General features: G+C 47.3%; 2 protein-coding genes and 1 non-coding gene across 4 annotated transcripts in view; 1 reads left to right on the top strand and 2 right to left on the bottom strand.

Annotated features, from left to right (window-relative positions):
- The first annotated feature begins 122 nt into the window (after positions 1-122).
- On the top strand, positions 123-229 carry LOC120860207. The gene has a single exon (XR_005720266.1). It is a non-coding gene; the product is annotated as a U6 spliceosomal RNA (small nuclear RNA).
- Positions 230-3,574: 3,345 nt separating this feature from the next.
- Positions 3,575-8,282, bottom strand: TMEM265 (transmembrane protein 265). The gene is made up of 3 exons (XM_040259760.1): positions 6,691-8,282; positions 5,481-5,651; positions 3,575-4,066 (listed from the first exon to the last, which is right to left on the bottom strand). The coding sequence occupies exons 2-3, from the start codon at positions 5,646-5,648 to the stop codon at positions 3,905-3,907; spliced, it is 330 nt and encodes a 109-aa protein (XP_040115694.1). The 5' UTR covers positions 5,649-5,651; positions 6,691-8,282; the 3' UTR covers positions 3,575-3,904.
- Positions 3,578-23,750, bottom strand: part of LOC120876476 (Snf2 related CREBBP activator protein) — a 34,725-nt gene continuing 14,552 nt past the window's right edge. For both annotated transcript variants that reach the window (XM_040258413.1, XM_040258421.1), the window contains exons 19-36: positions 23,048-23,217; positions 22,414-22,679; positions 21,911-22,198; positions 21,204-21,368; positions 20,741-20,926; positions 20,256-20,522; positions 18,414-19,921; positions 15,253-15,518; positions 14,914-15,116; positions 12,871-13,040; positions 12,516-12,712; positions 12,305-12,419; positions 11,977-12,096; positions 10,700-10,894; positions 10,469-10,552; positions 6,691-10,360; positions 5,481-5,651; positions 3,578-4,066 (exon numbers count right to left, since the gene is read on the bottom strand). In XM_040258413.1, coding sequence (XP_040114347.1) covers positions 7,670-10,360; positions 10,469-10,552; positions 10,700-10,894; positions 11,977-12,096; positions 12,305-12,419; positions 12,516-12,712; positions 12,871-13,040; positions 14,914-15,116; positions 15,253-15,518; positions 18,414-19,921; positions 20,256-20,522; positions 20,741-20,926; positions 21,204-21,368; positions 21,911-22,198; positions 22,414-22,679; positions 23,048-23,217 — 6,891 coding nt within the window. In that variant the 3' untranslated portion in view covers positions 3,578-4,066; positions 5,481-5,651; positions 6,691-7,669. The remainder of the gene's footprint in view (positions 4,067-5,480; positions 5,652-6,690; positions 10,361-10,468; positions 10,553-10,699; positions 10,895-11,976; positions 12,097-12,304; positions 12,420-12,515; positions 12,713-12,870; positions 13,041-14,913; positions 15,117-15,252; positions 15,519-18,413; positions 19,922-20,255; positions 20,523-20,740; positions 20,927-21,203; positions 21,369-21,910; positions 22,199-22,413; positions 22,680-23,047; positions 23,218-23,750) is intronic.

Raw genomic sequence — 23,750 nt, 5'->3', positions numbered from 1 at the left:
ACAAGAACCAGGTTGAAATCAGGGACAAAAAGGATAATGTCACTGAGAGAGCTATGAGGGAGCCTTCTCACGTGCTAGAAATGTTCTATTCACCTGATTACACAGGCATGTTCATTCACCTAGTGCTCGCTTCAGCAGCACATATACTAAAATTGGAACAATACAGAGAAGATTAGCATGGCCCCTGTGCAAGGATGACACGCAAATTTGTGAAGTGTTCCATATTTTTAACAACAAAATTCTGTAAAGCAATTATCCTTCAATAAAAATTTAATTAGAAAAAAATACATTCACCTATTGGCACAATAAGATCTGTGTACTGTAAGTAAATCATGCCATTATACCTCAACAAAACTATTTTAAAAGTTTAATGGTAGTAATGGGTATAATAAATTGAATTTAAAAACAAATCTAAGGCCATACTAACACTAAAAATGACGGGACTGTGAAGGCGGCTGAGCGCCGAAGAATTGATGCTTTTGAACTGTCGTGTTGGAAAAGACTCTTGAGAGTTCTTTGGACTGCAAAGAGATCCAACCAGTCCATTCTGAAGGAGATCAACCCTGGGATTTCTTTGGAAGGAATGATGCTAAAGCTGAAACTCCAGTACTTTGGCCACCTCATGAGAAGAGTTGACTCATTGGAAAAGACTATGATGCTGGGAGGGATTGGGGGCAGGAGAAGGGACGACCAAGGATGAGATGGCTGGATGGCATCACGGACTCGATGGACTTGAGTCTGAGTGAACTCCGGGAGATGGTGATGAACAGGGAGGCCTGGTGTGCTGCGATTCATGGGGTCGAAAAGAGTCGGACACGACTGAGTGACTGAACTGAACTGAATAGAATGCCAACTAATAAGTGTAGAAAGAATGATAAAGTTAAACATCAACATTTTGTAAGCTTTGTAATAAATGACTTGGGCAAAACAGGCATTAAAGTTACTGGGAAAAATTTGGTGAGGTATTTAAACAGATAACTTTTTAATTACAAAGAAAAAAATTATCTTTACCTTGCAGAAATCTGACACTACCTTAGAACCAAGTTGTCAAGTGTTACATCTGCCATAAAAGAGCAAACTGACACATGCCTCTTGATGTGATGTATTCAGGGCATACAACTTACGTAATATTTCAGCCAAAAATTCGTAAGCCTGAATTCAATCACAAGAACCCAAATTAAGAGCCATTCTACACACTGGCCTCACCTCAAAAATGTTATGAAAAATGAAAGAAAAGATGAGAACCTACTAAAAATTGAATGCTGAAGAGCTGACAAACTAAATGCAATCCATGTTCCCACACTGGACTCTAAAGTAGAAATTGCATAAAGTATGTTACTGGGACATCTGGCAAGTTTGAATATAGACTATTAGAAGATAATATTGTACTGATGTTAAATTTCTCTGAATTAAATATAATTGTACTATAGTTGTGTGAGAAAATATGTTCTTAGAGATACAGATCACAAGGTATTTCCCTCAGTAGTTCAGCAATAACGAGTATTTAGAAAGAGGCTTCCCAGGTGGCTCATGGGTAAAGAATCTGCCTGCAGTGCTGGAGATGCACATTCAATCTCTGGGTCAGGAAGATCCCTTGGAGGAGGAAATGGCAACCCACTCCAGTATTCTTGCCTGGGGAATCCCCATGGACAGAGGCGCCTGTGTCCATGGGGTCGTAAAAGTTGGACATGACTTAGTGACTGAACAAGAAATTTAGAAAGATACAAAGCAAACGTGGTTGAGTTGTTAAAAATTATAAATCTAGGTTAAGGCTACACAAGAGTTCATTGTACTATTCTTTTATTGTTCTATAGACTTGAAATTTTTTCAAAATAGTTAAAAAGTAGCAAGATCTCATGTAATCAGTTTGGGGGAATGGGATATTCTAGTAAACTGAAGCTGCTGATTAATCAAATACTAGATTTAAATTTTTGTGTGTGAAAAACCTCCTTAAAATGAGTTCTCCTGATGCCCAGGCAGTGCCTCACATGAATTAATTCAGAAACTGAGGACTGGGGCTGGCGTGGGGGGTAGGCGGGGGACATGGGGGAAGGGAGCAGGTGGTAAAGCTCAGGAATAAGGTACTTTTGAAGGCTGCCCAAATTACATTTTGAAGGCAAGGTTCAGAACCACTGCTGTCTGTATAGCTTCTACCCATTGTTACAGTCCTAATCTCTGGACAATGGAGTTCCTTTTCTTTCCTGAAACACTTTGGACCCTGAGAAACACAACCATGTGCCCCTCTTTCCCCTTTCATCTTCGGTGTACAACATCAATAATTCCTTTAGGTGTTCTGCTGGTCTCTATTGGTGAGATAAATTCCATTCCCAGGGTATATGTACTTCAAAAGACATGTAGAAGATCGCCTATAGCAGCATGATTCATAATATCCTAAAATGGGAAATGTTCTGAAAGTTCACTTACAGAAAATGTGTTGATTGTAATACAGTCATGTAGTGGAATGTGTTAGTTGCTCAGTCATGTCCGACTCTATGTGACCCCATAGACTGTAACCCACCAGGCTCCTCTCTGTCCATGGAATTCTCAGAACACTGGAGTGGGCTGCCATTCCCTTTTCTAGGAGATCTCCTTGACCCAGGGATTGAACCTGGGTCTCCTGCATTGCAGATGGACTCGTTACCACTGAGCTACCAGGGAGTCATATAATGGAATACTATAGAGTAATAAAAACTACAGTTACACCAAATATGGATGAATCTCACAAGCAGTGTTAAGTAAAAGAAGCAAGACATAAAAAGAATACATTTAATTTCATTTATATCCTATTCAAATGCAGGCAAAAGCAAATGACATTGTTAGAAGTCAGAATACCTGTGGATAACAAATACAGTTACCTGTGGAAAGAAAGGAAGGCAGAGTGATGGGGAGGGGTAGAAAGGAGATTTTGGAGTGCTGACAAAGTTTAATTTCTTGACTGAATAACGGTTTTTTCAGATGTTTTGTGTTAACTTATGAAGTTGTAGATTTGTTTTGGATCTTTTATGTACCTTACAATTTTAAAAATGTTTAAAATATTATCATGAGACCCAAGATAAAGGATATGAAAATTAATTATAATCATACAGGTCTCCACATACTGGGTGGTGGTTGCTGTTATCCAATCCTTTCACACCTCTCTCAGCTCTGGAACTAAACTGTCTAGGTTGAATTCCAATTATGCCACTTACTAGCTGTGTGACCTTGGAAAATCCATGCCTGTTTCAACTATAAAATAGGAACAACAGTACCTGCCATTGAGTGATTTTGAGGTGTGAAGAAATATAAAATGCTTAGAACACAGCCTGGAATATAGTTAGCACTTGATAAACAGCAGCTGCTGCTACAACTCTTGCTTTCTGGCCTCACAGTCTGTTGATAGGTAAGAGAGAAGTGTGGGGCTTTCCAAGAAGGGAGACTTCTAGAAGAAGGAAAAAGTTGGGGGAGGAGGGAGGATCCTTTCCTCCTCTTGAAACTCCTAGGTAAAGGGAGATGCAGGCTTCCACCATGATCACATGTTCAGTCTGGCTCTCACCAAGGGCCCAGGGAAAAGCAGGGGAACAACAATTAGACAGGAACATTTCACCACTAAAAAGATTTTTATTACAAAACAAACACTAATAAAATCAGGCCTGGTCTTCAACCTCCCCTCCTAGAGGCCCCTAGGGTGGAGTAGATTGGGGGGAATAGGGGTTGGTGGGCACTGAAAGAATAGAGCACGCTGACCTCCCCTCATCAGTCTCAGCTGCTGCCTTTTAGAAAAGGCTAAAGAGGCTCTTCCAAAGCCCTTTGAGAGAGGCACCATCCTTCCAGCCAGGAAGTAACCACTGTTGGCACCAGACCCTCACAATACTGCATTGGAGGATCCAGGATGTCTCGGCTGACTCTCAGCAAAGGCCACCCAGGGTCACTCAGCCTGTGCGATGGCGTAGGAGACCAGCCATAGAAGCAGGGGGCCCAGAACGAGGACAGTGAGCCAGACGGCAAAGCTGGCCAGGATGAACCTCCGGGCCCGGGCCCCCCAGTGCACTGCCTCCTCCAACCGGCCTGCCTTATGCCGCTCTTCCGCCTGTGGGGGCAGGTTTTTGGTTAGGTTCTCCCCCTGCTTCTCCCCGCAGAATGCCCACTGCCCCACTTCAATCCTACCTCCTCATTATGGCTCAGAATCTCACACCCTTGCACTCCACCTTCCTTTCCAGTTTCTCTCCCTCATGTCTCAGCTGCAAAGTAAGGCATCCAACTTTGCTCTGCCTCCTTTTCAGGATGGCTGTTGTTAGCTCAGATCACATACGGGGAAGTACTTTTTAATCGTTTTATTCCTCAGTCTTTTCTACTCATCTCAGTTTCATTCAGAATTTGGAATTCTTGGCAAGAACCAGTGAGCAATCTTATGAGTATTTCACTCACGTCCAATCAAACACTCCATTCTCACTAGCCCAAAGGCTAATCTCATCTTTTCATTAAGGATTCTTTTTATGATTTTGCCCTAATGAAACCCACAAATTATTCTGATGATAAGAAAATAATTTCTGATAAAAATACAAGTGGGATGGAGGAAATGCCAGTATGACATTTAAGTTAGCCTGTGTGGCCTTTCAAAAAGTACATGTGCGGTTTCTGTCAGATGTTTTGGAATGGCGAGGCTCATTCTAAAACTTCACAGCTTCTTCTGAATACCTACAGATTGTTCCAATTACTGCTCAGCAGCCCTGAGTCTTGCCCCTTTCCAATTCTTTCTCTTTATAGGCCTTGAGAGTGGATCTTACTGCAACACAAATCTGATCATATCATTTTCTTTTGCAAGAATCCTTGAGAGGCTCCCTGCTGCTGCTGCTGCTGCTAAGTCGTTTCAGTCATGTCCGACTCTGTGCGACCCCATAGACGGCAGCCCACCAGGCTCCCCCGTCCCTGGGATTCTCCAGGCAAGAACTCTGGAGTGGGTTGCCATTTCTCCCTAGTACTTCACACATAAAACTAAAACTGCCAAACATAGCACTGGAGGCTCCTGGGAATCCAGGTCCTCTGGCTTCGTCTCTTACTATTCCTTACTGGTTCAGTCATACTGAACTAACAGTCCAGGCTGCCTTTGTATAGGATGCCCTTTTATCCTTACTCACTCATCCTTTAACATTACTTTCTTTTCACACCTGTAGGATGCCTTTCTGTCACCTATTCTTTCTTATACACGTATATGCAATCACATACATACATCCTCCTGGTGCCCAGAATACCCTGTGCTTCCTCTGTCATGATACAGATGAGCTGCATGCTATTAATAATTACCCATTTTCACAGCCATCTCTTTCACTAGACTGTGGGCCCTTTGATGGCAGGAACCATGTCTTATTTTTATTTCTGGCACCAGGCCCACAGCCAAGCTCTGGCAGGTACTTATTAACTCATCAGTGTAGAAAGATCAGGTATACAGAACCACTGCCTTTCTACATCCACACCCCTGCTCCCACAGGAATTGCATTCCTCACCTTGATAGCAAACACAAGGGCCACTATTCCCAGGCAAGAGCAGCCACATATAATGCTAGTAGCTGCTAAGCAGCGGAGGCGGAGCCAGCAGCAGCGAATGGGGGATGGAGAACAAGCAGCTTCCGTGTTGCACACCAGGCTCTCTGCTGCATTCTCCTCGTCCTCCATCACCTGTGGGCGATACAGTCAAGATCCTTGTAAGCCCAACAACTGAACTCTCGGCCTGCCTTGCTCAGACTCTTCCCCTCTCCCTGATCATGTTGTAGCCTAGCCAAACTCTCAGGAATGCTGCCTTACAGGGGAATTCCCCTAGTGACCAAGAGAGGAAATGTGTGTCTGGAATCTTTTCCTCAGCCTAAGGTTCCCAGCCTTCAAAGGCAAAGTGGTGTCAACACAGCATTATCTGTATTACTTACTGTTTTGACAAGTGGGGAAAGGCAAAATGACAGGTACACACTGAGAGGCAGCAAAGAAACACAGTATCTCAAAAGACTGCTAGGCATCTAAGTCTACCCCAGTCAGTGATTTTAAACTGTATTTCAAAGGACCCTGAAGTTCCTTAGAGGCTGCCCTCAAATATTAAGGAGGGATCAGAGAATGGCACCCTAAACCCTGTACTCCACCTCAAGGAAATCAGTCATTTCACATAAAAATACTATCCTGAGGTTGGGGGAAAGGAGAGGAAAAACATTATTTAAGCTGTCTTTATAGCTAAGGAAATTCAACACCAGAAAGACCTCACTTTCCCAAATCAGAGCCTCCCTTGCTATGCAGACTCCCTTCCACCTCCTCTCTCCATTTTAACCCAGGTTACACAACACAATCAGTTAAACACTGAGTCCAAATGACCTCATAACCCACACAGAAACCTGCATGATGATGCCCTACTTAATCATTTCTCATCTCCCGACTTCCCAAGCTCTCAGAGCTCTGGCATAAAACCCCCTTTCTACCTTCACCCCCAACTATTCCCCACACCCTAGACAGAATGAAACCATTTGGAGTTCTCTGAACACAAGTAACAAAGGATAGGAAGGATAAATGAGAGAGGGAAGACAAAGAGCCAACAATGCCATGTACCACAAAGCTGCAGAATGGATGTGAGGGAAGAATTCAGACTCAGTATACACAGATAGTCATCAAAAAACACAAAGAGAGGGTCCAGTGAATTGAGATCAGAGAAAATGTAACAATGAACTGGGTCTCTTACCTGGCTATAGACCTTGAGGAACTGTTTGAGTTTCGGCCTCTGCTTCAGGTTTGGTTTGGCTTGGGTGGAGATGGAGCTGACTCAGGGCTCCAAGCCAAGCCCAGGGGTGGGGCTGGGTGGCCAGCCACCATCTGAAGATCCCCAGAAGCTGGAAGGGGGTGTGGCTGATTCAAACCAGTCTGGCTAGATGGAAGAAAAGCAAGGGAAAGCAAAGGATGGAGTAACTAGAGGTAGGGTGCCTGCCTTCTGAAGAGGGGGAGAAAGCACCTGAGCAAGAGGGATTAAAGCAGGGGAAAGTCTGAGGTGTCAGAGAGCCCCAAAGGAAGGCCAGGAACCAAGGGAACAGAAGGAAGAGAAGTACGAATCTGAATGACTTAAAATGGAAACCTTAGGGAAAGGTACCCTACCAGATCAGATTTGCCATTCTTCCCTCTTCTTGGGTGGCGACTTCTGCCTCAAAGACACACAATTCTGGGTTAGAGATCAAGTACTAGGGTCTTAGCAAGAGAGGAGAAAAACGATACCCAAGTTCCCACCCAACCCTCCACCAGACCAGAAAATCAGAAGCCTCCTTACGCGGATGCTCATACAGAAACTAAGTTTATTATTTTTTTCTTCTTAAAAAAAAAAAAAGAAAAAACTCATTGTAGAGAAGCCCCTCCCCCTTCCCCTAAGGGTGGGGGGGCCATGAAAGATAGCTGGGGACATCAAGTACAAAGGGGTGGGGACAGAGACTATCTTGCCACCCTTAACACTGCCCAGCCATGTGGGGTGGAAGGGAAGGGGATGTGTGAAGAGCCCCGTTTCCATGACAACCAGATGCCTACCCCCTACTTTGGTGGAAAGAAGGGAGAAGGCCCCTATGTCTCCCTGGAGGATTTCCCCCTCAAAAGACTTCAAGTAGTGGTTAACAGAGTCAGGCCTGGTCATGGAGAGAGAGGGGCTGTGGCAGAAAGCCTAGGTGAAGAGGGCAGCCCACTCACGTCTTGGCCTTGCGGCCTCTGTGACTAATGGTAGGACCAGCCAAGTGGGGAGGGGCGCTGCTGCGCAAGATACGGTGGTCCCCTTGGGTGGTGGCCCCAACAAGCCGGCGGGGGCCAGGCCGGCGCCGTGGGGTCCCATCCCCTTCTTCCTCCTCACCTGAGGCTTCGGCCTCAGACTCCTCTACTGAACCCTCAGGCCCCAGGGGACTTGGGGGCTGTAGGCGGGTCCGCTTTGCCAGCCCAGGACCACTGCCGACTGGGGCCCCTGCCCGTTTGCGAGGCATCTTCTCAGTCTCTAGAGGGGGAACTAGAGACCCTGGACGCAGCCGAGTCGAGCGCAGTTTTGGAGCTAATGAGACCACGGGAGATGTCAATTCTAACCCGCCTGGCCCACTATCCACTAAATCCAGGTCATCCTGAATTACAGCCACCACCATGGACCCTTCACTCTTTCGTCCCCGCATTCCCTCTGCTTCCAGACGTAATCGGGCCAGGCGGGTGAGGGGGCGGCTTCCATCCTCATCAGATGAACTACCCTCACTCTCCCCCTGGCCCTGGGTTTGCCGCTGCTTCCCCAATCCACAGCTCTCGAGGACAGAAGAGCTGTCGCGGTCCAAGACAGGGAGCTGGCTGGGCCGAGGTGATGGTGGATTCTTGGGAGGTCGGCCCCGCTTCCGCTTGGGTGGGGACGTTGAAATGGTGAGAGTGGTGACAGTGCTGGCGACCGCAGCAGCGGGACAGGACAGGAGTGACGGGAGAGGCGGCAGGGGTGGTGGCGGCGGGAGTGGCTGTGTCCGGCTCTCTAAGTTGCCATCCCCTGGAGAGGAAGTGGTCCCAGGAAGGGGCAGATCTCGGGCCTTAGGGGGCCGCCCACGCCTTCTTTTCTCCACAGGCGACAGGACGATGGGCTCGGGTCTGTGAACTGGCTGGGGTCCGAGAGGCTGGGGCCCAGGAATAAGCTGGGGTGCAAGGACAGGCTCCGCAACAATAAGGGTCTCAGCCCCAGGGACTGGGTCAGCCCCATTGGTTTTTCCCTTAGAGGTGGATGAAAGTGCCTCATCCACCCCTCGCCCAGCATCTGCTGGAGATCTGTTCTTCTTGGGGGGCCTCCCCCTCCGACGTTTCACAGCAGGAGGGGTGATGGCAAGCAGCGCCCCTTCTCCGTTTTCTGAGCTGCCCCCACCAGTTACCCCCAGCTCAATGCGACGGCGAGCTATGAAGGGCTGCTGGGTTGGAGTGGGCAGTGTGGATGGGGGAGCAACTTCACAGGGACCGCTGGTGGGAGGTGAGGATTCTGGCCCTGAAATGCTGGGGGCTGATGGGCTTCCCGGGCTGGTACCAGTCTCAGAGACCCCAGGCACAAGGGTGCTGGCAGTACCCCGCTGCTGTCGCCGTCGCCTCACCAGTTCCTTTTCCTCTACCACAGTCACTAGCCGTCCTGGCAGCTTGCGAAGCACTTTGGGACCTGGAGGCTGCCCTGGCCGACCAGCCCCTTGACCCCTAATTTCTACATCTGCACTGGTGCGACGCCGAGGGGGCCGGGCTGGTGAAGAACCCTCAGGTGTGGAAGTGGCCGAGGATGAAGTTGATGGGGCTGTGGCCTCAGCTGAAACAAGTTCCTGTGGTTTCTCTGGAGTAGAGGTTGGGGTCTGGGCCTCCACCAGCTCTTCTGAGTTCTTATCAGTCTCCAGTGGCTCTGGAAGTAGCTCATCAGATGCTGCTGAGGGTGGGAGCTCCAGCCTACTGCTCTCACTCAGACACGTGGGCATTTCCTCACCATCAGGCAGCACTGAGAGGATGGTCGCCTCGGCAGGCTCGGGCACCTCCTGCTCTTGACCGTTGGGGACGCTGCCAGCCGCCAGGGTTGGGCTAGGTGCAGAAGAGGTGAGAGAAAGGTTCTTCTCTGACACAGGCAGGATCTCAACAGCAACTGGCAACAGATCCTTAGGGGGCACAAGAGTAACTGGGGAGGTCTTGGAACTGGCCATATCAGCCAGCTCCAGGGACTCAGTAGATGCCATTGCTTGTGCACACAGCTCTGCCTCAGGCCCCAGGCCCAAGGGGAGGTTGGTGACTGGCGGCGAAATGGGCACAGAAGGTAGGCCAAGCAGAAGAGGCGAGGAAGGAGTTAAGAGAGAAGTTTGGGCCGGAGGTGGGGTTTGAGCTGGTGGAGGAGTACAGGCAGGAGGCGGGGTACAGGCAGAAGAACAAGAGGGAGGAATCTGTGCAGAAGGGAGAGGGGGAGAAGGCAAGATATGGACAGGAAGCATGGTTACTGGGTTTGGGGCGGAAATGGGGATTGGGGCAGAGATTGGAACAGGGATTGGGGCAGGAATTGCAGCAGGAGCTGAAGCTGGAGGGGGTCGAGGCCTAGGTGCTGGCCGGGGAACTCGTTCCCTGGCAGGGCTGCAGCGAGGGGGTGTGGAGGTGCTGCGGGTATGATGGGTGGATGTGACAGGAGTGTGATTTGCCCCTTGAGTTTCAGCCCGGGCTCCACGAAGACGCTCACTGACGCGAGTCCCTGGCCTTTCAGGGGCCTTGGCCTTCTTACTGCGCCGGTGGCTGCCTCCACCAGTCCCACAGGAAACCTCATCCCCAGCCCCTGGCCCCTCCTCCTCCTCTTGGGGTAGGCGGAACACCTCCTCCTTGGCTTGGTCCAGGTCCTTGCGGGCAGCTTCCACTTGCTCCTATCAAAAACAGAGCCCAAGGACTGGTCATAGGGAGGCAAGCAGCACGTAGAATAGGTGGAAAGCAGTCACTTTCCACTTCTATCCCCACCCTGAAGAAATACTCACTTCTGCCTGCTTGAGCTCCTCTCGGCTCACCTCCTCCAGGGAGGCTTCCAGGAATTTCATGGCATAGCGCTCAATGGGGGTCAGCTGTGGGAAACAGCAATGGTGATGAAAATAGCAAGCTGGTGCCCAGGGCCCATCACTCCTGATTATTTTCACCAAAGACAGACATTCAGAGCCCAGAGGAAAGGGCTGTGGAGGGTGAGGCTAAGAACTAGTGGATCCAGCACCAACCTGTTCTACAAGGGCAGCGATTTCCTGCTCGGCCCGGGACACTTCCTCATCTTCAGCCCCAGGCCGGCCAGCCTCCTCTCCCTCACCAGCAGGAAACCCATCATTCTCATTGAATTCTGCAAGCTCAGCCACCTGCTCAGCCTTGGCCTGGGTGGCCGCACGAATATCCTCTTCATCCTCTGCTCGACACAATGCCTACAAGGGTGTGGGGAAGAAACACCATGAGAAGTTCTTTCTTTACATCCTGTGATTTGATTCTAGCAAATGTTTGAGGCCAGATTTACACCAAAGCAGATTTACACCATAACTCAACTCTCTTCTGGGTCACCCAAACTACCAAAGCAACACGTAGTCCACATAGGATAGAACAGATTCAACCAGGAGTCCCACCAGGGACAAAATACTGTTTTTGAGACCTCAAGTTCTACTTACTTTCCATTCAAGTCAGCCTCATATCTTTTTAAAGCAGTAGTTTTTTTTAATACAAAATAATCCACAATTCTTTTTTGCACCGAGATGCCTCAGGACAACAGACTAATATCTGATCATTCCCCTGAGATGAATATCCAGAGAGATCACACCAAAGTCACTGAGGGAAGTAGCCTAGAGCATGAGAGGAATACACTTGGCAGGGAAAATTTTCTCCATGATAATCCACACCTGTAGTTTCTAAACATCTGTCTACTTCCAAATAACTACAAACGCCCAGACCTCACCTTTAAAAATCATGATTTAAGTAGAAAGACTGTGAAACAGGGCCCAGGAATCAATCTTTTTCAAAACCTTCCAAATGATTCTAGTATGCTTTAATGTTTGGAAAAAGAGTGTTACACTATATACAAAGCACTTTTTAATCCACTATGCCATTTAACCCTCAGTTACTTCCTTCTAATTTAGCATTTCAGAGAAGTGGGAATTGAGGCTCAGAGGATTAAATGGATGTAGCTTAACAGACACTATCAAGAAGCACTGCTGGAATTCAAACCTAGAACCGTGGTTCTATCTATGAAATCAGGTGAACCAATAAGCAATCTTCTCACAAGTATCAAAGGTGAACTGTAATCTGGGAAGCAGCAGAAAGAGTTCCTTCCCCTTGGACAAGCTCAAGAGACTGAAAGATGACACACTCTATAACCATTAGCTCTACTCTAGGGACTGTCAACTCTTTTTTTGCAGGGCAGGATCTCAGTTCCCTGACCAGGGATGGAACTTCTGCAGTGGAAGTGTATAGTCTTAATCACTGGACTGCCAGGGAAGTCCCTGCCCACTCTTTTCACCTGCTCCAGGATATGGGTCTGCTTGCTGGCCACAGTCTCCTCCTCATCATCAGGGGCAGAGGGTACAGATGAGCCAGATGGCTCCTCCAGAGGCATATCAAACAGCTCTCGGATGGTCTGCTTTGGAAAGAACATACACAGAGTGTCAGAGCCAAAGGAATGCTGGTCTCAGATCTATAGCTATGAAGCTGGTAGCTATCAGTGGTATCAGAAGCATCACTGGTTGAAAAGGCAGGTATGTAGGGGTCAAAGCATCCTTTCTAATAAGCAGCAGTAATTCTCATATGCACAGCAGTTCTCTCCTACACAGACTGGAAGATCTTAGTACCTGTTTAAAATAGGCTGTGGTGAAGTTGCCTCCCTCAATAGCCATATCTCCCAACATTCTCTTCTGATTTGCCTTTTTTAGGATGTTCTCTTCCACTGTCCGTTCACTGATAAGCCTAGGCAGGTGATGAAGGACATGTATAAACAGTCAAATACATCAATAAAACCCTATTAGCAAAGGAAAAGTAAGGTAAGGGGAGACAAGGCAACACCTATATATGTGGACATCTCGGGTCTGGCCAATTCGGTGACAGCGATCCTGGGCCTGAGCATCCATGGTAGGATTCCAGTCGCTGTCATAAAAAACAACAGTGTCTGCCCCCGTCAGGTTCACGCCCACACCCCCACTCCGAGTTGAAAGGATGAAGCAGAATATGCGTTTGTCTGCATTGAATCGTTCCATCAAAGCCTAGAGAAAAAAGGGAAAAAAAAAAACAGAACAGTATTGGGAGACATATCTCCAAAAACAGACCAAGGCTTAGTGGGACCCCCTCATGAGACTCTTGAGCCCTAGAAAAGGAGACTGAGCTGAGGCGAGCCTCTAAGGGTTGCAGGTGCCTGGGTTACCTGTCTCTGTTCAACTCTAGTCGACCCATCCAGACGCAAGTAGAGGTGGCCATGGTAGGTGAGAAACTGCTCCAATACATCCAGCATTCGGGTCATCTGGGTGAAAATGAGCACCCGGTGGCCCTCTGCCTTGAGCTGTCGCAAAAGCACTGCCAACGTTTGCAACTTTCCTGAAGAAATATGAAGGGGTACAAGGAACGAGCTATAAGCTGGAGTGAGGAGAACACTTAGCACTGGAAGCCTATGTACTTGAGAGATAAACGTTTTACGCCAGGGTTTTGGTTAACCCAGAGGATCAAAAATATTTAACATATATTTTCTTCCCTTAAGGGTCTAGGGGAAGGGTAATACAGACCCCTCGATGTAAAAAAAGAAATCCTTAGTAGTGTATGAGCAAGAGACCTTCAAGCACTACACTGAGTTATACCAACTGAAGCACAAAAAAAGCAATTCACAAGATAACAAATCCGTTGATGTCATGAAGGGGTACAGGGAATGGAAGGTCACTAAGATCAGACCACCGAGGCAGGATCTTATGAGGTTATCTAGTTCAACCTACAAAGCACAAAATAACTTCTGTAACATTTCTGATTCAGTCAGTTTAAACACTTTCAACAAATGCTTTCATTGTACCTATTCTGAATGGTTTCAAATATTATAAAATTTTTTTTTTTTACTAAAATAGCTACTGAATACATATTATTAAAAATTCTGCTGCCTTTCTTATATTCTAAAACATTTACGAAATCTCCAAATTTTATGTTACTATAGAAGTATCTGTGCGGAACTGCAGCAGAAACTATTCACTATTATCATTCATGACTAACAGAACCCAACTAATCCTATGAACACCTGGCAGAGATCCCTTGATTCCCAGGGAAGGCATGCCTCAAACCAACCCCAGAAGATGAATCATTATAAATAAGCCACAGTTCCTCTTTGACTTTCCTGTGTCAGTGTTTACTCTAGGGATCGGCATATGGTTCTATCTGAGTCAATGAATTCTGAATCAAAGTCAACTGGGTAGGGTTTTTTTTTTCCCAGAAGAAAAAAAAAAATCAAAGTGTTGCTAGTAGTATTTTGTGACCATCTACTATATTGTGTATCATTTAGGATACAATGGCAAATGAGATAGTACAGCATGGAGTTTTTAGATTTATGGGGAAAGGTATGTGCTAGTACAGGACTGCACAGTAAATAGTAGATTTGGGGGGATTCCCTGATGGTCCAGTGATTAGGACTCTTGCTCTCTGCTTGGATTACTGGTGTGCTCCCTGGAACATCATCTTAATACCACAAGGAAATAACCATGAGAATAAAAAAATACAAGCTAAGGATGGTAGGCAAAGTCTTGGGTGCATGAAGACACCAGTAAACTGCTAAACCAGTTATGTACCATCTTTCTCAGCATTTCTGACTTGGTAAACAATAAATGATTCTGAAGCCACCTTTGGTTGGTTTTATTACCTGCAGCCAAATTCCTTCTAAACAATAAGATTCTAACTGAAAGAAAAGAATCCTCATCCAAATACTTTCCCAAAATAAAATCTACTATTTACATTTTTTTTTGGCCATGTGGCTTACAAAATCTTAGTTCCCTGACCGATTGAACATGCCCTTGGCAGTAAAAGCCAAAAAAAGTAAAAAGAGTCCTCATCACTGAGGGAATCCCCCCAAATCTACTATTTACTGTGCAGTCCTGTACTAGCACACACCTTTCCCCATAAATCTAAAAACTCCATGCTGTACTATCTCATTTGCCATTGTATCCTAAATGATACACAATATAGTAGATGGTCACAAAATAATCACTGAATAAATGAGTTAGCAAACACTTTCAACTTTCATCAAAGTCAAATTTACAAATGCCAAGAATCCATCATAAGGCCTACATTTCATCTCACCCATAAGCATAACCTAAAAGACCAGCTAATGTTTAATGAAACCCACAGAAACTTAATGTATAGCATCCCTCTGATATAACCGTCTTGAGACTAAGACAAGAAAAGAGATCAAGGGACCCTCACTGGCCAGTGAACTCACCACAATCATACTGAATGAGCCTCAAGTCAGGAAACTGGGTACGCATGTTACATACAATACGGTGCAGAGGACGAGCCCGAGGCCAGAGCTCACGAGCCAATTGCTCCTGGAAGGCTGCCTGACGTGGGGCCAGCCAAGGAGGTGGGTGGCAGGCGTGCAAGGAAGGAGGAGGTGCCTCCACAGGAGGCATGACAAAGATGAACCTGTAAAAAGAAGCCAAGCTGTAGAAAATATGGAACTCTGAATGGCCCCAGAAGTCAGCACCTTTAACAGCCCTAACCACTATATCCACTCAGAGGCCCCAAGACCCATTTCCCATTAGCACTTAGCCCTGCCAACCTCTCAATGATTTCTGACAGCTGGTCTAGTCGTTGCTGGGGAAACAGTACAGCCTGGCGGGCAGCCTCGGTATAAGTCCAAAAGGTGGGGTGGCTGGGGCCAGGAGAACGAGGGCCGATGGGGCTGGCAACAGGTTGGGGCAGGGTACAGAAATCCAAGACTTCAGTCCCATACACAGGTGCCAGGGCCCCATGAGCCTCACTAAGTTGGAAAATCCGTTCCAGGCGTTCAGACCGCTGCCGCTTCCTCTTTTCCTCCAGAGAGTCCTAAAAACATAGAAAAGGTCATCAGCATCCTTACAGAAAACCTGGCAGTAACTCCCAAAATTAAAACATAATTTATGGAAACCCAAAGATTCAAGAACACGCTATTTTAGCTTTCCCAAGTTGTCGATATGGGAATTATTCTTTTCATCACATTGAATGAAATGACTTCTCTGAAAGAGAAAACTGATCTTCCCTGTATGCTACCAAAGCAGATGTCTGAATACTCAAAATTAAGATCCATATATTCGATCAACTTATAGAATGGATATGTGGATTTTCCCATAAAACACTTAACTCCAGAATACCCTAATTTATCTTCTTGTGATAGATCCAAAACAATGACTAAAATCCCTCCTCAAAGCACTGAGCAGGAGGCAGGGATGCTAACCAAATCCATGGCAGGTCTCTGTCAAAGGTTAGACTGGAATGGGGTGGGATGGGAACAGCTAACCAGACATCTAGGTACCATCACCCTGAGAGAGAAAAGGGGAGGGGAAATTTTTCCCGGTGGCAGAAAATCTATGTTTCTGACCCAATCCTTTCCCATCTTTTGTGCTTCCAGTTTCACAGGCTATCAAGTCACATAACTCTTGTAGCACTTATCACTCTTGGAAGTTTTACATGGCTATGATTCTTTAACATCTTCTATCCACTAAACTGTAAGCCCTATATAACACGAAAAATATCTGATCTTGCTCACCGTATTCATCTGATATTCAGCTTGTTATCTGGCACAAAGTAGGCTCTCAATAAATATCTGCTACTGGAATGCACAAATAATGAAGAAGACTAGAATCTACAAGATGGTCCTGAAAAAAAGCAGTGTCCCACATTTCCCTTCCTGACTGCTACCTTAAGCTTGACCTCTTGGCTTCTGGTGGTCTAAGTGAGGAAGGAAAGCATCTTAGAGGGAAAAATTATTAAGGCCAGCTTTCAACAGTAGTAGCAAAGGAAATAGTATTTGCAAATCATCTATCTGAAAAAGGACTTGTATCCAGAATACATAAAGAAATCTTACATATCGGTAACAGAAAGAAACAAAATAACCCAATTAAAAAAGGGAAAGGATCTGAATAGACATTTCTTTGAAGAAGAATATACAAATGGCTAACAACCTCTGAAAAGATGCTCAACATCATTAACGATCAGGAAAATGCAAATCAAAACCACAAAGCACCACTTCAAACCCACTAGGATGGATACAATTAAAAAGACAGACAACAAGTTTTTGGCAAATATGTAGAGAATCTCGAACTCCCACAAGTGCTAGGGAATGTAAAATGGTACAGCCACTTTGGAAAACAAATTTGTCAATTCTTCAGTCAAACACAGTTACCATACCCCAGCAATTCCACTTCTAAAGTTACATCCAATGTAAATGAAAACACATGAAAAGATACAAAATCTTATACATGAATGTTCATAGCAGCATTATTCATAACAGCCAAAAAGAAGAAACAAACCAAATGTCCCCCAATCAACTGATGAACAGATATATAAAATATGGTATACCCATACAACAGAATATTATTCAACAATTTTTTTTTAAAAAAATGAAGTACTGTTGTATATACACATATAACTCAATTATAGCATAACATGGATGAACCTCAAAAACATTAAAATAAGTGAAAGAAGCCAGTCACAAAAGACTATATATTATATGACTCAGTAAGTAGGACATTAAGTAGGCTAGTGGTTATTTAGGAGAAAAAGAAAGCATTAAGGATGGTGGCAAGTGTGGGGTTTTCTTTACAGAACATGCAGACGGTTCTAGAGCTGACCATGGTCACAGCTGCACAACTCTGTGAATATACTACAAGTCAATCAACTGTATAGTTTAAACAGGTGAACTGTATGGTGTGTGAGTTACACCTCAAACTTCTTTAAAAAAGTGTCAAGAAGCTGCTACCTATTAATACTTGCAAAGCAATGAAAGCAAAACACAGATTATGGGGTTGCACTCTTGGGCCAGGATCTAGGCTTTCCTCTCTACTTCCAAAAAGCCAGACCAACCTGGCAGCATTAGAGAAAGACCAAAGGCAGAGTCAGTGGCACTGATGGAGGGTGGGGGACTGGGGCTGAGGCAAAGAATAAGCAGCAGCTCTACTATCAGCGGGAGAAAAAGACAAGAGGACCTGGAAAGACTCCCTAGATCTTTCTCCTTATTAGGTCCTGGGCTACTTACTCTGTGTTGCAACTTTAACTTAACCAAACATACATAGAACTATACACATGACAGGAAAAAAATGGCTACCAGAAAGCTCATGAAGGGACAGAAAAAAGTCGTTTTTATTGCCCACTTAATCACCATGAAGGTAAAACACTACAGCAAGGCTCATGATCTTTAGGGAACTATATTCCATGGTGTCCTTTATCCCTTACAAGTTCAAATATTGATGGTGATCAACTGAGAAAAATTTTCCTGTCTCTGAGACTGCCTCTTGTGCAGAAGAGAAAGCAGTAGTAGGGTCAGCACATCTGTATTCTCACAAGTTGTGTAAATTTTAAAACATCATTTAATGAGCTAGTTTCATCTATAAAATGGGGCAATTATATGCCAACACTAACTCAAGAGTAAACAAGAACCAAAGAGACCAAACGTAACAAAAAAGCCTTGAACACATCAGTGAATAATAGTTTTAAAAGCACATTACGTCCTCAACTATTCTTCTGTGAAAAGTAGGACCTGAATTATTATTCCCATTTTACAGATAAGAGCAAAGGCCCAGGGGAGGGCTCTGTCCAGTGGCACTCAAGTATTAGGTCCAAAAAAAAACAGGCTTTGTAATTTACCAAGGTAAAAGTGACATTATTTTGTTCCATCCACTCTATAGCAATACTCCAAAAGAATTCAGTTTCCTGTCCCCTCTCCTTTGAGGCAATAAAACTTACCAGATAGAAAGGGGAACGAGGTGGTGGTGGGGGCTGGCGTCGAGGTCGGGGACCACTGAACGAGGTAGCAGTGGAGGGAGGGCTGGGGGGACCAGAGCGTAATGTCAGTGTCTCGGGCTCATCCTTGGAAACAGGTAGCCGGGATACCATGGTGACAGGCAAGGGAGCGGCGCCAGATGACGAAACCACAAGGGAAGATGCCTGGGAAGCTGGGCTCTGTGTTGAGGCTGGGGCCAATGCCAGAGTCTGAGCTGCTGCTGGGCCCAAGGTGGGCATCGGAACTTGGGCAGGGCTCAAAGTCAGTGTCTGCACTGAAGCTGGGGCCAGGAGTGAAGCAGATGATGATACTGGAGCCAAAGTCAGCGTGTGAGCTGGGGCTGGGCCCATCGGAGAAACTGGAGCCAGAGTGGGTGCTGGAGCCAAAGACAGCGTCTGAGATGGACCCAATGGTGGTCCTGGTGCCAAAGACAGTGTTTGGGCTGGAGCTGGTACTAGGGATGATGCTGGAGTCAATGACAACGTCTGAGCTGGAAAGGGACTTTGAGGGTTCCCAGTTCCCAAAGAGAGTGTCTGAGATGGAGACGAGCCACCAAGAGTGGATGCTAAAGCAGGGGGTAAAGCCAGTGTCTGCGTAGAAGCCGGACTCGGAAGAGGTGATGGAACTGGGGCTGCTACCATAGTTTGAGCTGATGATGGAGCCAATGCAGCAGCTGGGGCTGGCCCCAATGAGGAGGCTGAGGCTAAAGGTGTTCCTGGAGTAGACGATGAAGCCAGAACTGGAACCGAAGTCTGCGATGAAGCCAGGACAGGAGGAGGACCTGGTGATGGAGCCAGGACTGGAAGAGGAGCCAGAGGAGGAGCTGGAGAAGGAGCCAGGACTGCTGTCTGTGGAGCCACCATGGGAGCCAGAGAGGTGGCCAGAGCCTGAGATGCAGTAGGTGCTGGAGCCAAAAGGGAAGCCTGAGCTGGAGCTGGATTTGGTGTTGCCGGAAAAGGACTGGCCAGAGCAGAAGCTGGCACCAGGACAGGTGAACATGCTGGGGCTACGGCTGAATTCAACCCTGGAACATGTGAAGAGGCCGGAGCCAACAACAGAGGGTGACCAGGTGCCTGAGATGGGGACAGGGATGGAGTTGAGGCCAAACCTAGAGTCAAGGCTGACGCTGATGGAGAAGCCCCCACTGGTGCCAAAGAAGGAGGTCCAGGGGCTGCTGAGACAACAGGTGCCAGTGCTGGAGTCGCATTAGTCAAGAGAGTTGGGCCCGAAGCCGAAACAGGCAAGGGGGCTGAGATGGGAATGGTGAGTGGAGCTGAGGCTGGGGAAGGAAGAGTTGTGGAGACAGAGATGGGGAGTGAAGATGACACTGGAACTGAGACTGTAGAGGACACAGGACTAGCAAGGGGAGAGGAGTTGGGAACTGGCACTGGAGAACAGGCTGATCCAGGGAGTGAGGATGGCACAGGAAGAGGAGAAGAGATGGTCAAGGGAGCAGCTCCGGGTGCTGAAGCTGTGGAGACAGAGGATAAGTTAGCCCCCACATTCTTTTCTTGCTCCTTCTATTACCCTGTCCCACCCATTCCCCTACCCCCAAGGTTCACCTTTTCCCAGAAGACCTTCACTCCCACACCACGAGGTCAAAGATTCAAGGAATTGAACAATTTAACATTTCTTTTCCTTCCAGATTCCAACCAATGTATCTTAGAATCAGATAAGGGCTCAGTGGGGGCCACTGCAAACCAGTATACTGATAATGAAAGCATCTACTGTGACTTAAGATACCCTCTGGGTCACCCTATCTCCATTCCCAGCAAAAGTTTCTGGCATCAGCCACCTTGACTCACCACTGACTTCAGGCGAAGGACTGTGGACCAGCTTGAGAAGTGGCCTCACTAGAGTGGATGTGGGTATGGGAGCCCGGGCAGTACCCAGACTAGGTGTGGGTAGACGGCCAGGGGGTAATGTGGGGCGTGGAGTCAACACAGCCGGAAGCCCAGAGCTTGGAGGCCGGGGTGCTGGAGCCAATGGAGGAACAGGAGTCAGTCCATCCCGAGGGGCCTGTCTCACTACAATCTTCACCACGCCTGTATTATTCACCATGGTTGGTGGCACTGCAAGAGGAAGCTACATTGAGGGGAAGGTAGAAAAGAAACAAGAAACCCAAAGGATGGAAGAAGTCCAAGGGCAGGAGAGGGTAGCAGACAGATATCAGAGTTACTGGCAAGGGAAAACAACACTGGGGGAAGGCTAGACAGACAGTAGCCCAGGGCATGCCTGGAAGGACCAAGGCCAGCAAGGGCTAAGTAAGTAGGAAGGCCAGAAGCCTCACCCTGGTTAGCAGCAAGCGGAAGGCTGAGGCCAGTGGGGGCAGGGGTGGTGCTGGGGGTCGAAGAAGGCAGCACAGAGACAGGGGTGGGGCCAGGGGTCGGGGCCACGGCCTGGATGAGGGCCACATGGGCAGGCTGGCTGATGAGGTGGTGCTGACCCCCTGCTGACACCAGGTGCACCACATTCCCTGGGTTAAGGGAAGAGAGAAAGAGAGAAAGAAGCAGCTATCAGCCGGAGGAGGGCAGGGGCCAGAGAAAAGAGAAAGAACAGAAAAGAAGTAACTTCTCCAGAATAACCTCATACCTATCTTGATCTAAAGAACCCTTCAACCATTCCCCTTGGCCACACCCACCAAAAAAGCTAGGGAGAAAAAAACATAAAGGCTGACATCTGGAAAGAGCCACAAAAACAAAGGGACAAGGAAGAGGAAGAAAAAGGCAGGACAGGGGGTGGGTTTTACCTACTTTGCAGCGGGCGGGGCTGCCCCACAGCAAGCTGGCGCACCTGGGCACCAGTCAAAGTCAGCTTGTTGCCCTGGATTTGGAAGGTGAGAGGTTTGCTTCCCCCTGTACTAGCCACTGGACGTTGCGTTAGTGAGGCCAACTGCCCGATGCTGACCACTTCACCTGCTACAAATAAAGAAAAGGCTTAATGTACATGGGGCTCATTCTGCTCAACGTCATTTCACACACCTCCATGAGGTGCAAGTCTCCAGTTTCTCCAACCCGTCCCCCACTCAATTCACCATGTTCTCAGAACCTCAGCCTCCACCTACAGCCTCTGAGCTTTTGACATGCGACTCCTTCCAATCCTGCTTGTTTAATCTGCAATCTCCTTTACATCCTCTAACAGCCTTCCACCATCCTGAGCTCATCACACACACACACACCTGCCCACTGTGCTGCCCTTTTACCCCAAATAATTATCTACTATCAGGCTGACCATTATTTACTCATCTATGGGTCACCTCCCCAGCTACAGACTGTGAATTACTTCAGGGTTCTTATTTGATTATGAATTATCAATGCCTGGCAAAATACGTAATATATGTTAGCTACCTAGAATCTGACACATGCCTGGCCCCCAGCTTTTCTTCTCTTGCTCCATGGTACACAGACAGGCCTTCCTCCCAGCTCAAGTCCTTTACCCTCACAGAGCCCTGGGGACTTACAGGGCAGGCGAGCTTGCATGTCGGGAGACAGGATGAGGCGCTGTGGCGCAGGAGCAGGAGCTGGCGCTGCCGTAGTGGGAGCAGTGACCGTGCTGGAAGAGGTGGTGGTGGCAGCAGCGTTCGGGAAGGCGTAGCCTGGGGGCACTGTAAGCGGCTTCAGCAGGTTGGAGGAGCCTGGTGGTGGGGCAGGGCTCAGGCGAACAGGGGCAGGTGGGGCCGGCTTCAAGGACAGGGTTGGTGTGGGAGGCCGTGAGGTCCCACTTAAGACCCCCAGAGGGGATGGTAACACTGTAAACACAAAGCAAACGCCTGTCAGATACAACTTGACCAATTAAGCTTTAGCCTGCTCCTAGAAGCCTCCATACATAATCCCTCGTAGCCCATCAAACACTACACCCCTGTCTCCAACCCAGCTCCTCAAACACTAAATTTCATTACTTCTCCCCCAATCCGAACAATCTGCCTGAAGTACCCCCCAGCATCCTGGCTCCCTTGCAACTCACCCTGGGGGAGAGGCCCACTGTTTGGCTGCAGTGGGGGCAAAAGAACAGGGCCAGGAGGCCGGGATGCTGGAATAAGTGGGGGCCCGGAAGGCGAGGCTGACACCATCAGTGGTGCTGGCAGCACTGGGGGGGTTGGGCCAGGGGTGGGCTGGGCTGAGAGTTCAGGGCCTGGAGGGGGTCGGACTGGGACAGGGCCCAGGGGGGTCCGTGGACTGTTCACAACCACCACTGTCCGGCCTTCTTGCTTGGGCACTGGCTGGAGCATCCTATGAGGAAAAAACAAGGGGATGGGTAGGGAAGGAGAGAGAGTAAGGAATAGGAAAAGAAATAAATAAGGAAGATGAGGCAGAAAAACCGACAGATTATAAAAGCAAAAAAGGGAAAGGTAAGACCCAAAGGAGAAAAGAGAAAGAAATCCGATAACCAAAAGGCACCAAGCAGAGGGAGGGGAGGAAACGATCAGTGACAAACACAAGGGCCTCTCCCAGGACCATCGTCTAGTTATTCTCTCCCCCATTTTTCATCCATCCATGTAAGCAGTTGAGCCTAACCTCCAACTTTCCACCCCAACCCACCCAGCCAGCTATAGCCACTTTTTTTAAGGAACCCATCCCTTATTCCTCAGCCTTAATACCTGTTGACTTTCATCTTGACTGGCTTGGGCCGGGGTGGGGGGTCAGGAGCAGTAGCCACTTCTAGAAGAACCCGACGGGAAAGGCGGTATTGGGGTAGAAATGTGTCAGCCTCATATCTAGAGACACGACCCTCCAGGCCAATGAGGTCAAATCGACCCATGTCTATCCGCTGACATAAGAAGGAATACAAAAGCACAGTGTCAAAGGATCAATGATTTGGCAACAATTTGGAAACTTGGCAACTATTTCTTGGATATCATACCAGACAGCAAAAGCAAAGACCTGATAAACTGGACTGCACCAAAGGACCCTATTAACAGAGTAAATGACAACCTACAGAATGGGACCAAAATTACAGTATTTGCAAATCATGTGTCTGATAAGAGCCTAAAAACCAGAACACACAAAGTCCTACAACACAACAAAATAACAACGTGCATAAATGTGAACATACACAGACATATACACAAAAACATGTACAAAAGAGTATTACCCAACTTTAAAAAGGAAAGAAATTCTAACACATGCTTGAAGACATTCTACTAAGTGAAATATGCCAGCAACAAAAGGACAAATACTTTGTGATTCCATGAAACATGAAATACTAGAATAGCAAATTTATAGACAGAAAGTAGAATGGTGACTGCCAGGTGCTGGGACTAGAGGAAGAATGAGGAGTGATAATTTAATGAATATGGAGTT

The sequence above is a fragment of the Oryx dammah genome, unplaced genomic scaffold (assembly GCF_014754425.2).
Source record: "Oryx dammah isolate SB20612 unplaced genomic scaffold, SCBI_Odam_1.1 HiC_scaffold_2, whole genome shotgun sequence".
In the NCBI taxonomy this organism is placed as follows: Eukaryota; Metazoa; Chordata; class Mammalia; order Artiodactyla; family Bovidae; genus Oryx; species Oryx dammah.
The sequence above is the reverse complement of the archived record's forward strand: the minus strand, read 5'-3'. Positions and strand labels throughout refer to the sequence as shown.